The sequence below is a fragment of the Schistocerca serialis genome, chromosome 9 (assembly GCF_023864345.2).
Source record: "Schistocerca serialis cubense isolate TAMUIC-IGC-003099 chromosome 9, iqSchSeri2.2, whole genome shotgun sequence".
Lineage (NCBI taxonomy): Eukaryota > Metazoa > Arthropoda > Insecta > Orthoptera > Acrididae > Schistocerca > Schistocerca serialis.
Genome location: NC_064646.1, coordinates 541,799,840 through 541,815,502, shown reverse-complemented (window position 1 = coordinate 541,815,502; position 15,663 = coordinate 541,799,840). Strand labels below are relative to the sequence as shown.

At 43.0% G+C, this 15,663-nt stretch overlaps 1 protein-coding gene across 1 annotated transcript in view; it reads left to right on the top strand.

Annotated features, from left to right (window-relative positions):
* LOC126418821 (molybdenum cofactor biosynthesis protein 1-like) overlaps window positions 1-15,663 on the top strand; it is a 117,922-nt gene that overhangs the window by 29,429 nt on the left and 72,830 nt on the right. Inside the window, exon 4 of the mRNA XM_050085765.1 lies at window positions 7,423-7,508. Coding sequence (XP_049941722.1) covers window positions 7,423-7,508 — 86 coding nt within the window. The remainder of the gene's footprint in view (window positions 1-7,422; window positions 7,509-15,663) is intronic.

Sequence of the window (15,663 nt, the reverse complement as noted above, 5' to 3'; positions counted from 1 at the left end):
CTTCACTTGCGGAAGGACAAATGTGTGTTTTTTGCTCGTGACTTACCATACCTGGGACATGTCATCAATGCCCAAGGCATACATCCGAGTCCAGAGCACCTCCGTGCCATACAAGACTTGCCTTCGCCGCAGAATTTGAAGCAGCTACAGAGTGTGTTGGGTAAAATTAACTATTATCATCGCTTTCTGCGCAATGCCTCTTCCATTTCAGCTACGCTTCATAGCTTACGCCGTAAGGGTGTTCCGTTCGTCTGGACGACGGAATGCAAACGCGCCTTTCGCCAGTTGAAATCGGCGTTGCTTTCTAATACTTGCCTTACGCCATTCGATCCCCAGATACCCCTTTTGTTGATGGTAGATGCATCAGATTTCGGGATCGGTGCTGTGCTTACGCACAAAGATGGGTCGCATGATCGCCCTATTGCCTTTGCTTCCAAATTGCTCTCGTCTGCGCAAAGAAATTATTCACAGATAGAGAAAGAAGCTTTGGCTCTCGTGTTTGGTGTTACTAAGTTCCATGATTTCTTGTATGGTCATCACTTTACCATCATCACAGACCACAAACCTTTGACGTCGCTTTTTCATCCGAACAAGCCTGTACCTACGCGTACAGCGCAGAAATTCATTCGCTGGTCTATTTTCCTCTCGCAGTACCGCTACGATATCTTGTATCAGTCCACTGCTAAGCACGGAAACGCCAATGCGTTGTCCCGTTTGCCTGTTGCTGAGGATAGAGCATTCGATTCTTCCGAACTTGCTTGCATGTTCATTGATTCGGAAACCGATGACGTGGTCGACTTGTTTCCGATTGATTTTCGTCATGTAGCTACAGCCACAGCTGCTGACCCGGTCCTTGCTACCGTTTTGCGTTTTGTTGCTACGCAATGGCCTTTGTCAAAGTCTCGGATCGAGGATCCGTTGGTTCGCCGATTTTTTGCTCACAAGGAGAGACTTTTTGTTCGACGTGGTGTTTTGTTGTTGCGTTCTGATAATCGTCAGTCCAGAGTCGTGGTCCCACATTCGTTACAGTCCTCTGTTTTACGGCTTCTTCACCAAGGACATTGGGGTATAGTGCGAACGAAACAACTTGCTCGTCAGCACTGTACTTGGTTCGGAATTGATGCTGCAATTACGAATATGTGTTCTTCTTGCATGGCGTGTGCCGAACAACAATCCGCACCGCCGCGGAAAGTCTTTGCATGGCCAAAAGCCACTTCCCCTTGGCAACGCTTGCACATCGATTTTGCTGGTCCATTCTGGAATGCTCGGTGGTTTGTTCTGGTAGATGCCTTCAGTAATTTTTCTTTTGAGGTCTGGATGTCTTCCACGACGTCAACTGCCACCATCCAAGCGTTGTCTGCTATCTTTTGCACTGAAGGTCTTCCGCAGACTATTGTTTCCGACAATGGCCCACAAGTCATGTCCGCATAATTTCAGTCATTCTGCCAGGCCAATGGTATTCAACATCTGACATCCGCACCGTTTTCGCCTCAGTCAAACGGTGCCGCTGAACGATTGGTCCGGACTTTCAAGTCACAGATGTTGAAGTTGAAAGAGTCGCATTCTCGGGAGGACGCGTTGTTGCTCTTTTTGTCTTCGTATCGCTCTCAGCCCCGAGATGGTCGCTCGCCGGCTGAGTTGCTCCACGGTCGTCCTCATCAAACCTTGATGTCTTTGCTGCACCCGCCGCATCAGGTTCCTGTGCAGCGGCAGACTTCTGCTTTTGCTCCAGGCGACGTTGTATTTTATCGCAACTATCGAGGTTCACGGCGTTGGGTCGCTGGGCGCATTCTTCGCTGCCTTGGCCGCGCGATGTATTTGGTTTTGGGGGCCTCTGGTGAGGTGCGTCGGCATCTCAATCAGCTGCGCCTCTGTTGTCGCACGGGTTCTGCCGCTCCCCGTCTGCTTTCAGCGACGGTGCCATCCGGTCAGCGCCCTCGGGACCCATCTACTGGCTCGCCTCATCCCCAGGTGTTACCGACGATGCCTTCCATTTTGCCCCATGGCGACGCGCCGCTGCCACCTCCGCCGCCGCCTGTCCTCCAGCTAGTGCCGCCCGCAGTGGATGCTTCGCTGCAGCCACCAAGCGCCTCCCTGGGTCATGCGCCACCGATCGCTTCCCGTGACCAGCTGTCCTCCACCATGGAACTCTTGCCCGCTCCGGACCACATGGCGTCTTCGCGCGTCGGGTACCCCGACGCAATGGAGGTCGACCCTTCGGCCCCTCCTGTCTCTTTACGGGCGCATACACCGCATGTTGACGTGCACCCTGGACTAGGTTTTCAGGTGTTTCCTAGCTCCCCTTGGACCGAATGGCCGGGTGCGGGTGGCACAGCCTCGCCTGTTGTTAGGCTCCCCACCTCATCGCATACGTCAACATGGGGTTCTCCCCACGGCGGGCGGAAGCCTTATAACACGACCGTTCGCCGATTTGCAGGGGAGGAATCTGGTGTCACCGCCAGACACCACACTTGCTAGGTGGTAGCTTTAAATCGGCCGGGGTCCATTAGTACATGTCGGACCCGCGTGTCGCCACTGTGTGATTGCAGACCGAGCGCCACCACAAGGCAGGTCTCGAGATACGGACTAGCACTCGCCCCAGTTGTATGGACGACTTTGCTAGCGACTACATGGACGAAGCATTGCTCATTAGCCGAGCCGATAGTTAGAATAGCCTTCAGCTAAGTCAATGGCTACGACCTAGCAAGGCGCCATTAGTAACATTGCATGTATATAAAGAGTCTCACTTGTATCACCACAATCTCCAGATGTACCAAAAGGATGGATTAAAGTTAAGTATTCCAGAAGCTACGTACTTTTCTTTATAGCATTCATTACGTATCCTGTTTCAGACCTCACGCCCTCCTTTTTTAACTTAGAGCGTGCCTTTCAGATTCCTCTCATTGTGTCTAGGCTGTCTTGTCTAGACACAACACGAAGCATGCAGGAAGGTCTGATGATTTGCGGTACGTATTGCCAAGGTGGCAGGGAGCAAAATAAGGAGTGATCAAAAAACTTCCATTTGAAGGTTGCATAGTTCAGATCAGATCACACACACACACACACACACACACACACACACACCCTAAGGTAAGTCTTTCCACTCCCAGGATTGGAATGACTCCTTACCCTCTCCCTTAAAACCCACATCCTTTCGTCTTTCCCTCTCCTTCCCTCTTTGCTGATGAAGCAACTGTGGGTTGCGAAAGCTTGAATTTTGTGTGTGTGTTTGTTTCTGTGTCTATCAACATACCAATGCTTTCGTTTGGTAAGTTACATCATCTTTGTTTTTAGATATATTTTTCCCATTTGGAATGTTTCCCTGTATTATATTATATATCAGTGCTTTCCTCTCCCACAACTATCCTGCAGATCTTGTCCACAAACAGATCTCCCAAGCAATACATTCCTCCCCACCCAACAACAATGTTACTACCCCCAGACCACACAGAAGCATCCCCCTTGTCACCCAATATTATCCTGGCCTCGAGTACATCAACTAATTACTCCGCCAGGGATATGACTTTCTCAAGTCAAGCCCTGAAATGAGATCATCCCTTGACAATATTCTCCCCACACCACCCAGAGTTGCCTTTTGCCAACCCCCTAACCTCCGTATCATCCTTGTCAAACCCTACAATATTCCCAGACCACCTTCTCTACCCAGCGGTTCCTACCCCTGTAACCGACCCCGATGCAAAACCTGCCCCATGCATCCCCCCACAACCAACTACTCCAGCCCCGCTACTGGTAAAACATACACAACTCAAGGCAGGGCCGCATGTGAGACAACACGTCATTTATCAGCTGACATGCCTGCACTGCACAGCCTTTTACATTGGTATGACGACAACTAAACTGGCTGAGCGCATGAATGGGCACAGACGAACTGTCCGCCTATGAGATGTCCAATACCCAGTAGCGGAGCATGCCCTCCAGCATAATTCTAGGGACCTAGGAACCTGCTACACCATATGTGCCATTTGGCTTCTCCCACCCAACACCAGTACCTCGGAACTGCGGAGATGGGAACTTGCACTCCAACACATCCTTTCATCCCGCCATCCCCCTGGACTGAAACTATGTTAACCAACCTCACTCTCATTTACTCTTTAGTCTTCTCCTCTTTCCCTTTCCTCTTTAGCCATTCATGCATCTTTTCATCCTACATAGTTGCATTTATCTTTATACTATGTACCTCTTTACTTCTGTATTCATCCTCCTTGGTTTGAAGCTGGCAAAGTAATTACAGTAGAATATCTTTGGCTTCCCTCTGACATCCATGCCTCCATCTTTGCTACCCTCCCTGTTTACCTTTCCCCTGTTGCTTCATAACCTGGGTTGTGAATAATTGAATCCACTTTCCCTTCTTCCCCTTTTTTCCCCTCTCTCCTCCCTGATGTAGGAACGAAGTTCCGAAAGCTAGGATACGTCAATTTTCTGTTCTGTTTTGTGTATGTATCGGCTGTACTGAGCTGAGGTAAGTACTGGCCAGGCCCTCTATCTCTTTGTTAGTATTTGTTTCATATATATAAACACACACACACACACACACACACACACACACACACACACACACACACACACACACACACACACAGGGTGATGCATCCCAACCCAAGTCAAGTATTCATATCATTGTGGCTACGGACACACATGTGCGACTTTAGTGATGGCGTTCAGGATTTGAGTCTTGCATCTGGCAGGCAGTATTTTTTCATTGTGTTAAACAATTATGTATTTATATTGAAGTTTATTATTTTATTTACCGATCTTGCAGTTTCCTTGATTTCTTGCAAAGTACAGTACAATGAAAACCTACCGTATTGCATAAAAAGTAGATGAGTATAAACTTCAGAATAGCATCATTGCCATTAAATGACCTATGTTTTCTTTACTAACTAATGTCTGTAAACAAAAAGAGGACAGAAGCAAAAAACACAAAATCAGAACTTGTTTTGCTTGATTACAGCAGGGACAATAATTTTGTAACATATACAATTACAACAGATCATATTTACAAAATGTTTTCGAAATTTGCTCTGTTTGCTCAAATGAAAGTATTGCACTGCTCAATCATTCCTTTACACTCAGCCCTGACTGCTGCACATGCTGTGGGGTATGTCATCTGGTTATGTCATATGTTCAGTGTTTCTCACCAATTTTTGGGGTATTTTGAAATGTACAAAAAGGCAAATGCAGAAAATTATCACATTTTGCTGCACATTACATGCGTCACATAAAAATAATGTATACAAATCTTCTCAGATTTGCCACTGAATAACTTTGTGCAAGCCTCACAATATTTCACCAACACAACTGTTCGTCATCTTCAGGTAGTGGTGGGTCCTGTCATCACTGCTGCAAGATGTGACTGGTGATATTTGCACAGCAGAATTGAAATTTGTCAGGCTAGAAGCAGGAGTACGAATGTGTGGACAGGCACTCCCAGTTGGATGGAAATGCTATTCATAGTAGCCTTCTGCTTATGTGTTGTGGGCAATGACTGCACTTCTGGACACTCATTTGGTTAAAAGCTGAATTAACTCTCTGCAAGGTGCTGCATCAGGTCATACATCGGAGGATCTGGTTTCTACTGTTTTAATTTCATGGCAGTCAGTGCTGGATTCTGGGCAGTGCTTAGTCAAAATTCCATATTCCTGTTGGTAAGATTGCCCACCGTATGGATACATGCCTCATTCTTAAAAACACAATCCTAAAGTGATGATGCTGAGGATAAAATTTCAGTCCTCTTGGGAAATGTGTGGTGCCCTGTATTCAGGCAGTGCTCTGCTACCACTAATTTACTGGGTGGCATTTTTGTCAGCGCTGTTGAACACAGTGTTCTTGCACAATGTGAGGTGTCTGCCCTATATAAGATTTCCCATAATGGCATCAGATCTTATATATGATCTGTGTTTTCTAAGGTCAAGATTGTCTTTAACTGAACACAAACAATTCCTTAGTTTTGCTGGTAGACGAAAAACACACTTGATTCTGTTTCTCTTAGTGATTCTTTCTATTTTTGAAAACATGCCACTGAAATATGGTAGGAAAGCCATTTGCAGTGCTTGTCTAAGTATCTTCATTTACATCCCTACACTGAACTTGCTTTGCTCAGAACACATTGCAAATCTGTTTACAAGAATAAACATTCTGCTGGAACACTGTTCTTAGGTGTTACAGTTCACCAGGCAGACTGTCAGTATCTGAGATCATGTGTGCTCTATGTGCCAGGGAGTGTAAGACACTACCACATTGTGCAGGGTGATGGCAACTTTTGGACCGCAAATATAACTCTGCATGTATCAGTTTGCAGTAGAGACTATGCCCCAGTGTTCTGTCAGCTTTTCTTCTAACCGTGACATCCAGGAATGGTAAGCTGCTATCTTTTTGTACTTCCACAGTGAACTGAATATTCGGATGGACCGAGTGCAAATGCTGCAGGAACATAGGTAGTGTCTGTATTATGTGGGCCACACCACAAATGTCTCTTCAGCATTCTGCCAGAAGGAGGAAAGTTGGATATTTACTAAGGGAAATAGAGGATCTCCCATGGGAACACTGTCCACTTGATCAAAGTAGTTGGTGTTACATAAGAAATAGGATGAGGTATGCACATGTTTAAACAGCACCACAATTTCTTTCTCAAACTTGCTGCTAATAACCTCTAATGAGGGCTGCAGGGGCACTTTTGTAAGTAATGGTATAACATTTGAGCTAACTAAAAGATCTGAAAGTTCTAGTTTAAGCATCTTCAGGTATTCTATGAAATCCTCTGAATTCTAAATATGATGGTCATAGTCATCCACATGATAAATTTCAAAGCTGTCACGTGGAAATTGCCAGTTCCATCTTGCAGCAGTGATGGTGGAAATCACCACCACCTGAAGATTCCAAAACGTTGTGTCACTGAAGTATTGAGGGAGGGACTTGCATAATGTTATCTGGTGGGGAACCCAAAGTGTTTTTGCAACAGATCTATCAGGCAAGCCTGAAAAGTCACATATACTCCAAGCAGTAAGTACCTGTTGTAAAATGGCCACATTAGTGAGCTTGGCAATTAATTAACAGTTTATCAATAAATTTCGCTTCATTTTGCAAGAAATTGTGCTGTGTTCCACTACTCCCTCTTCAACAAAACTAATGTCAGTTTCTGCTCCACCTCTTCAGCCCGAGATCCTATGTATACTCTTGAGCATTTGTGTAAGATACCTGTTTATTTATAAAAATAAAAGTAACTTCTATCATGACTTTCCCATTCTTGTCCAGTGGGTTTGTTATCCTGCTGTTGCCTACTGCAGACTACAAGATTACTGTTGAAGATTTCTGCAAAGTTTTTCTTTCTTTTTAGTGTACCAACATTTCACTGTGTGCTAATTGCCTGGTACTGTTTAACGGGTGTTTTAACTGTTGTTTCAGAGATGCAATACGAAGCAAATGCAGTGAGGATGACTTGCTTGCCATGATTGGGGCAGCAGTGAGAAGAAAGAAGAAACAACATGCAGGTAAGATACATTACAGCAAATGTAACTCTATAGATAGAAAGAAAATTTCTGCTTAACAAGTCATAGCAAACATAAGAGCAAAATAGAACGAAAAACAACAGTGATAGAACCTGAGTTTTTTGTGTAAAATTGGATTTAATTTTTTATTTAGTATTCATTCTGATTAATGCCCATTGGTCAACAGTACATTTCAGCCCTAGAATTTGGTTCTGCAAGGTCCACCAGATAACCATATATGGCTGTTGTAACTCCTTTATTGGACTTCAGAAGTTTTCCAGCAACAAATCTTTTTTTTTTTCTTTCTTTCTTTCTTTTTTTTTCTTTTTTTAAAAATAGCTAAAATGCAGAAAACATCATAAAGGAAACACTAACAGAAAAGCATCAGTGTCCTTGAAACAATGGAAACTCCAGTAGGAATATCAACAATGTTGGAAAAGACAGATTACTACTTACTGATGAAGGCTGTGGCTGAAAGCTTTATGTAAGTGTCTTTTAATTCTGCCCATCTGCAGCCTAAGGTATCTTCTTTATGGTAAGTAACAGTCTGTCTTTTCCTTCATTATTCATTAGTGTTCTTTGTTTTTATTGCTGTTTAGCAAGCATCGTGTGGTATATAAGGGATGTGAATAGCGTCAGATGTTGAATCATCACTCTGGAGGATATGAAGGTGCTGCATATTGGTGTGAGACAGCATTATCTGATGAGAGTTTGAAAGAAACCTCATTGTGGATGTCCATTTGGTCGCCTGGTTAAACCTTGCAACATCTGTATTTTTGGAGTATTTGGATCTCAGTGGCCTGATGTTGGAAAGTAAGGGCATACTCATCATCAATCTTCCAGTTGACTACATCAGACCACTATAAGTGAGCATCACTGTGTAGTGTACTGAGTACATTGTAATCTGTTCACGTCTGTGACTGCCATCTGAGAACAAGTACAGTAAACTCTCGTGCAGCTACACTTTTGGCTAGCTAGATTGACACTTGACAAGTTTCAATTTGCGTGCACCTGGAGCCAAGCATTTGCTGGTGTTTTTTGGCAATCTACTGCTAATCAGTGCACAGGTGCGTGTCAAAAGTCCAAGTATCGTCAATTTGTGCGTGTGTTGGTTGAAGCTCTAGTGTGTTTCTTATTCATATTGCATGGTTTCATGCCACTGCCATCTATTGGAACTCCTTGGAAGTACAGTACATACAGTATTGTTCTGTGCAGTGCAACGTAGCCCTGTCGAAACCGACAATTAGAGTGCGCCGCCTAACACTTTCCACTTGTTGTCGGTACATCAAAGCTGAGTGTTTAACAGTGAATGTACAACACCCTGTTGTGTTGCCACGTGGGCTTGGGTATAACAGAGGAAATGGCATAGATGTATCGAATGCTTTCATTTGATGGCTGCCACAGCCTGGTTTCAAAAGTCAAAAGTTTGTCTAGTGCATCTCGAGTGTTGTCAAGTTGTGCATCTGTGTGTTTCTGATTTGAGGTTTTGTGCTCCCACTATGTGCCTTAAAGTGTCCAGAGATAAAAGGGACCAAAAACCATAAAGGACTCAGTCGAGTGTCTGTAAAAAGAACACTGAACGTGACTACGGGCACAAAACATAAAACGAATGTGATCTTGTTGGAAAAAGAACTTCACACTTTGCAGAGAATTGATGCTGGTGAGCCACCCACAAAAGTTGCTGCAGAGTAGGAGTACAATTACTGATCGGAAGACAAATCGATCAGGAATTGAAAAATTTTGTTCCATCCAAGCATTGGGCAGCGCAGTGAAATCTTGAAAAACAATGAGAAAAGGTGCACATCCTCAGTTAGAAGAGGCATTATTTTTGGGGCACGAATAAATAAGAGCCAAAGGTGCGTCAGTTTCAGGTCCTCTACTTTGTCAAAATGAGCTGATGAGTTGATTGAAGGAAAGAAGCAAGAATTCCTCGGAAGTAATGGCTGGCAGGATCGTTTCAAGAAGCGGCATGGCATTCATGAAATTGCCATCAGTGCCAAATCATTATCTGGGGATGAAGCTGCTACGCTGATTTTAAGAAGAAACTGCACACAATCATTGACAAAGGAGGTTATACTGGCAATCAACTTTACAAATGTGATGAAACTGAGTTGAATTACAAAGTGGTGCCAACGACAACCCTTGCCTCTAAAGAAGAAGAAATGGCTTCCGGATACAAAAAAATCAAAGAAAGATTTACTGTCCTCACTTGCAGTAATGCCACTGGTAATCATAAACTGTGTCTTACTTTAATTGGCAAATCCAAAACACCAAGAGCATTTAGACACCAACCAACCAGCTTTGCCACTGAGGTACACGAATCAGTCTTAAGGCATGTATGAACAGTGCCATCTTCAGAGAGTGGTTCCAGGCAGAGTTTGTTCCAGCTGTAGTAAATTACATGGAAGGAAATGGACTTCCTTGAAAAGCGCTACTTCTTGTGGACAGTGCTCCTTATCACCCAGGTGATCTGCAAGATGGGGATATCAAAGTTGTATTTCTCCCACAAAATGTCACATCTCTATGTCAACCGATGGACCAAGGTATTCTTGAGGCGATGGAAAAACATTACAGACGCAAGATGCTGGAATACTTAATAGGTGTGATTGATGCTGCAGATGATTTTGTGGAAGCTCTTAAAAAAATCGATGTTTTAAGTGTCATTCATTGATTCCTGAAGCTTGGAATCTAATTCCTCCAGTTCCTCTTGTTAGGTCTTGGAAAAAACTCTTAGATCGTAAGGCAACCTAAGTGATGGGAAGGAGGAGGCAACACCGAAACTCAAGCTGACATAATTTTGGTGAATTTACTGGAGAAGCTGGTTGTAAAGACACACACTTCGAAGACATTGAAGAGTGGATGGAAAATGGCATTTTTTCATGTGACTGAGGATGAAATCGTCCAAATTGTGACCGATCATAAAGTGTCAGAAGACTATGTTTCTGATGATGAATCAGAGAAAAATATTCCTCACACATTCTGTTACGAAGTGATCCAAACTGCCCTGGAGTACATCAGCCAACAGGAGGAGATGATTTATCCTGAAATAGTTTGATTTCAACGTTGGAGATGTATTGTTGCAGCAATAGTTTCTCAAGCAAAAAAACAAAAAAAAAAGACATTCGTGACTTCGTTACCAAAAAATAAACTCTAATGAAGCATCCTAGAACTTCTATGTCCATAACTTAAAAAGTTTTTTTTTTTTTTACTTTTCTTGAAAGTTCCTCTGGACAGACTTTTCGTTCCTTTGAGTAATCTCTAGATTTGTTTCGTAATTTTGTTCAGTAGTTTATATTTTATTCAAAAGAGCAGGTAATAAAATTAAAACTCCTGTTTTTTTCCTGCTGCCAAATAAGGGAGATTTTTTTCTGTAAGAATGCAAAATAAACGAGCTTTGTTATACAGCATTTAAAAACTTTGAGTTTTCAATCATAGTTTGGTGCCTTTTTAACATGTCAACACAATTTTTTCAGTAAAAAAGTGCAGGGTTATTTGCAACCGTATCAGAAACGTTTTACATACCCTACACATGTTTTACGATCGTATTTCGCAATATTGACACAATTTGAAGTGTTCACATGTGAAAACAGGGGGACTTTGATTTATCTGAAATTTTCGTTATCGGAACCGGCCACCGTCCTGATCATTTTGGATAAACAGGGGTTCACTGTAATAGACTCCTTGCAACATGCTGTGTCATACAGCTAGGAGCAGCCAGACTGGAATTGCCATCCTGCGCATAGGCTGCCATTAACACCCAAGCAAATGACTGCGTGTGAAGTGGTGCCATGATCGAGAAGTATGGACTGCTAATGAATGGTGTCACATTATGTTCACTAATGAGTCCCAGTCCTGCACTGCTCCAAATGACTATCGTGAAGTTTGACAGTGACCCGGGGAGATTGGGAGAGGTCCCATTCTTCCACATTTTGGGGGGGGGGGGGGGGGTCACAAAGGAGTCCCATGGTGTGGGGAGCCATTGGGTATGACTTCAAGTCACGGCTTGTAATGGCCGAGGGAACTCTGATGGTACAGCAGTGTGTAATAGTATTGTGGTGCTATTTTTCAACAGGCCAGTGCTTGTCCACATGTAGTATGTGTCTCTTTAAATTGTCTGCGTGATGTTGATATACTCCTGTGGCCAGCAAAATCCCCATATCTGTCCCCGATAGAACATTATGGGACCAACATGGACGTCAACTCCGTCCCACTACCTGTATCCATGATTGCAATGTCCAGTTACAACAGTTGTGGATCACCTTTCTCAGGAGGGTATGCAGCAGCTTTACGACATCCTCCTGAACTGTCCAGGCCAGACGGGGTGCATTTCTGTATTGATAAGTGGGCTCAAACTGATAAGTTCTGTGTAAATTTGACTCTGTTTTGTTATCACTGAAATAACATCACATATCCTCTAAATTCGCTATGTTTCAATTTGTTTTCTCCCCACCTTCTGAGTGTCTCACTTTTTTTCAAGCAGTGTAATTTAAGACAGACATAAGAATATGAAAATGGGATGGCATATCACATTGCTATTCAACTATGCCCCTAAGAAAATTGTAAGGTAATGGAGAAGAGCAGGTGCACTATTACACTGACAAGAACGTAAACTTAAAGATAGAATTATATTGTGTAACCTATACCGATGACATAATACTAATTGACAAAAACATCACTGATGTGCTAAAGCAATTTGAAATATTAAGGGAGCAAGCTAGGAAAATTGGACTACTAATTTCACCTGGAGAAAAAGTTCTTGGCTGATACCAAAATGGCACTAGTTGAACTTATATAGGCAACGACATAGTATTTGGTGTTAAAGAGTTTAAATAATTGGGTGAAAAAGACCACTGAACATCATAATGAAAAGAAGGCCATAGAATCCAGACTTCAGAAAATACAAACTGTCTCTCAGTTAACTAAAAGTATTTTTCCTGGAACTTTAAAATCTAACATTGTACAACAGTGATCAAATTAGAATTTCTTTATGCATGAGAGAGACTCTTTGTCCAACACAAGACATGAAAACAGCAAACTGAATTAGAAGAATGTAAAACTGTAGTAAAAATCTTAGGTCCAAGAATAAAAGATGGAACACATCACACAGAACCCAGCGTGAAATCTCCAGGCAAATTCCAAAAAACTCTGTTACAATGTGTCTCCAAAGACTCCAACTTGTGGGACATACAGAAAGAATGTATCCAAACAGGCAGCTCATTGGATTCCCACATACTTGAAAAATAAGATCCAACTGATGAAAACAAACAGGAAGAGACCTTAAGAAATTGGAATCACTACATTTCCAGTATTCTGATGTAGTGATGAGTCACACAGAGTGCAGTTTCACAGTAGCTTGATCGATGCTTGTACTTGTGTATGTAGTATATGCAAGTGTGTACAGCGTCTATTCTGGTGTACTCACAATATGCTAATTTAGTGGCTGAGCAGTAAACCGGATCCCTACTCGGTTCCAGTGTGCTGTGCTAATTATTCTTCTTCACTTGACATTTATGCTTGGAGCTGCAAGAGAGGTCATTTTCCAGATAGTGCCACAAAAACAACAAATTCTCAGATCTCAGTTTAACTTACACTCTTCAACATCATAGACAACATTTCACATTAATATGTTGCAGAACACTAGATTAGTGTTAAAATTTCCAGAGTAAACATTGTTCTCCATGTGACAGATTGTCACCCAACGTCCAAAATAGATAAATTTTATATCTCTGCACAGAGAAGCAGCTGGTTGCTCATTGTCATCTGTGGTGCTAATCAATGGGTCGAGCTCGTTGCTGGCACAGTGCCACCACAGAGTAAGTGGCCCCTCATCCCAGCAGGTGGCGATGTTTTAACACCCGTATAGCTCCCCAGACTTACCACGTCTGTGGATAACTCCGTCTCTGCACAGAACTTCCCACATTTCCCACACAGTGGGCCATAGTGCCTTTTACACACAATAAATCTTCAAACTTATTTCATTGGCTAAGTTAAAATTCGAGTGTGACATGCTATTTCGTAAAAAATAGCAAACGGTAGACATGGATGTTATTGTGACTCTTTCCTAAGGCAACATTTGTGTATTACACTTGTAGAAGTGCTGTGCAACATAAAACAGTAGACCGTAAGTTCAAACAATGGAAACTCCAGGTTGGAATATCAGCAGTGTAGGAAAAGATAGAGTGCTAATTACCATAAAGATGGCACGTTAAAATGCAGACAGGCACACTTAAGACACTTACACATAAGCTTTTGGCCACAACCTTCATCAGAAAAAGAAATAGAAATACACACCATTCATTCACACAAGCAAGCACACCTCACACACACATGACCGCCAACTCCGACAGCTCAGACCAGAATGCTAGTCTGTAAGTTTGCTACACAATAAAATAATTATTCTGAGCTACAAAAAAATGGATTCAAAGAACTAAACTGCTTGAAGAAAAAAAAGGGAAGCTCCCTGAAGCAACGTAGTTTCACGAGTGTGCATACCAGTGGTAAATTATGAGAGTCGCAACTCTCTGAAATGGATACAAAGGCCACCAGATTGCATTAGCTTTGTTTGTGTCTGGGATTGTTACCATGAATGGTAGGAGCTATAAGAGATGTGAAGAGTGTAAGATGTTGAGTGATCCCTGTGAAGGACACAGATGCCCTGTACTTCTGTGAGTCAGCATTATCAGCACATAACAAAATTTGAAGGGGCCTAATTGTGTGTCTCCATTTGCCAGGCTGATTGAATTATGCAATATGCAGATTTGTGAGACATTCAGACGTGGTAGTGGCCCCATGTTGTACTGCTTGGGAACGTAAGGGCGGCGTGCTTGTCAGCAAGCTTCCAGTTGACCGTGTCTGACGAGCCCATGGGAGAATCGCTGTAATGTACGCCGAGCACATTGTAACCCTTTCACACCTGCACCTGTCATGTGATCAGCAGTGAGTCACATTCTGCAAGACCCGCAATGACAGTTGTCAGTGAGTATGACAACGACATAGGGAGAGGGCGTGTGGGGCAGCATCGGATATGACTTCAGGTCACTCTGACAGCACAGCAGTATGTCATGGACATCCTACATCCTCATTTGCTACCTCCATGTCCAACGGAGTTACAAGAGACAGAGCAGTGAAAACATATCCAGTTGTTGACTCACAAAACGGTTTTGAGCTGTGACGCATGTAGTCTCAAGTGAATCATTCATACAAAAAGAAAAGAAGAAGAAGCTAAAGTCAGAATGTGAAAAAATTGGAGAATGGAATAGATATTTGAAGACTTCACACTTGAAACTCCCAGTTTTCCTATTGTGAAAGTACCTTTGTGACCATATGCATTTCACTGACGATAAACTTTCTTTCTCCCCCTGGGTCTTGGCTCCATATTTTTTCATCCAGTTGAGTCATAATACTTGCATAGTATTTGTGAGGTATTGTTTCAGTCTTGCAAGCTAATCTAAAATACAATCCCTTTTGCATCCTAGAAAACAATGACCACTCTTTCTCTCCGATGAAGTCACCTTGGCTATTTTTGTGCAACTGCTGTTTCATTTCATCCACGGGAACAGATTGGTGCATAGAATCAGTTGTGTGTCAGATTGTCCCAAATTGTTTTTCACATTAGGTTGTAGTCAGGCTTCAACAGACATGCCACTCACTTTCTGGTACAGCCACGGCATCAGCAGGTTTGCACATCTTTTTAATTACTGATCTTGCAATATCACACTGTGTTCTTTCTCAGCATTTTCATATTTGATTGTAATTCTAGGAAGTTTGTTCATGAGTCATCTTACAGACATATGCCACATATGAATTCAGCCACCCATTCCTTAACTGTTGACTATGAAGGAACTCCCCCCATGAACCATGGACCTTGCCGTTGGTGGGGAGGCTTAAGTGCCTCAGCGATACAGATGGCCGTACCGTAGGTGCAACCACAACGGAGGGGTATCCGTTGAGAGGCCAGACAAACATGTGGTTCCTGAAGAGGGGCAGCAGCCTTTTCAGTAGTTGCGGGGGCAACAGTCTGGATGATTGACTGATCTGGCCTTGTAGCATTAACCAAAACGGCCTTGCTGTGCTGGTACTGCGAACGGCTGAAAGCAAGGGGAAACTACAGCCGTAATTTTTCCCGAGTACATGCAGCTCTACAACTTGACTAGAAGAA